The 1,282-nt window shown below is 41.1% G+C and overlaps 1 protein-coding gene across 1 annotated transcript; it reads right to left on the bottom strand.

The window, feature by feature from the left end:
* Window positions 1-5: 5 nt before the first annotated feature.
* Window positions 6-665, bottom strand: LOC114052276 (olfactory receptor 11G2-like; the record flags this gene model as incomplete). Its single annotated transcript, XM_027874818.1, has 1 exon — window positions 6-665. A coding segment is annotated over exon 1 (660 nt), but the record flags the coding sequence as incomplete, so codon positions are not given.
* Between the last annotated feature and the right edge of the window lie 617 nt (window positions 666-1,282).

The raw sequence follows: 1,282 nt of genomic DNA, 5'->3' as shown, positions 1-1,282 counted from the left end.
GTGAGGAAGATGGCAAGAGAGGGTATAATAGAAAAAGAAAGCTCAATTCCTGGTGCATGGATGCATGTCAAAGTCATGAGGGGGCCTGGATCACAGATAAAGTGATCAATGACATTTGGGCCACAAAAGGGCAATTGAGACATAAAATAGATGGGAATGGGAAAGCAGAGAAAGCCTGTCACCCAGCAGAAGAGCACTAGCTTAATACAGAAGCGTCTAGTTATGATTGTGGGGTAGTGCAGAGGCTGACAAATGGCTAGGTACCTATCAAAAGCCATGAGGGATAGGAAGAAGATCTCAGTGCCACCTGTGGAAAAGAAGAAGTAAAACTGGAGAAAGCAGGCAGTGAAGGAGATGGTCTTGGACTCAGAAAGGAAGTTGGCCAACATGTTAGGAACTGTGGTGTTAATGTAGCAGATTTCCAAGAAGGAGAAGTTGGCCAGCAGGATGTACATGGGGGTGTGGAGCCGCTGATCCAACCTCACTGCCCAGATGATGGACCCATTCCCCATGAGGGTCAGGACATAGGTCAGAGAGAAGACTGCAAAGAGGAGGATCTGCATCTCTCTGGGGCAGGGGAAGCTTAGGAGGATGAATTCAGTCACTCTGTTTCCTTCTGACATGTTCAAGACTACTAGACCTGTGGAGAGGACAGAAGGGACCATGATAGGTTGCTTTATTTCCTATTTCTCATTTTTCCCCCATTTAAGGAATCTCTAACGTTATTCCTTATTCTAACATTCTTTGATTCTGTGGTTTTGTGTACTCCAATTTAGAGCTGTTAACAATAGAAATTCTCATGATTCTAAATTTTTAATTACATAAGAACTGAAATAAACAGAGTTTTGCAATCTGGCTCTGTAGTCCAGCCTTTTCATAATCATCAACAACAAGCATTTATTAGGTGCTTTTTATGTGTCAAACACCATGCTGAACACCTGGCATACAAAGAAAGGTAAAAAGAGTTTCTGATGTCAAGGATCTCACATTCTATTGGGGAAGATACTCCACTCAAAGTAAGTCATTCACTATTGTTAGATGATTGCTGTATTGTCCCGTTTCTGTGCTTTTGCTCACATCATTCCTGTATAATATGAATAATAATAATCCCTACCTATTTCAATATCTATTTCACATACCAGCTTTTCCATGAAGTCTTCCTTCTGTCACATCATAATTAAGTCATTTAACTTTTCTAAACCTTACCTGTAAAATAGGGATAAGATGCCTGTGGTTTCTGACTCACTGGTTAGCTGTGAGGACCAAATTAGATGTATGTCTA

Source organism: Vombatus ursinus, unplaced genomic scaffold (assembly GCF_900497805.2).
Source record: "Vombatus ursinus unplaced genomic scaffold, bare-nosed wombat genome assembly UNPS02003485.1, whole genome shotgun sequence".
Classification (NCBI taxonomy): Eukaryota; Metazoa; Chordata; class Mammalia; order Diprotodontia; family Vombatidae; genus Vombatus; species Vombatus ursinus.
This window is presented reverse-complemented; position numbering and strand designations above follow the sequence as displayed.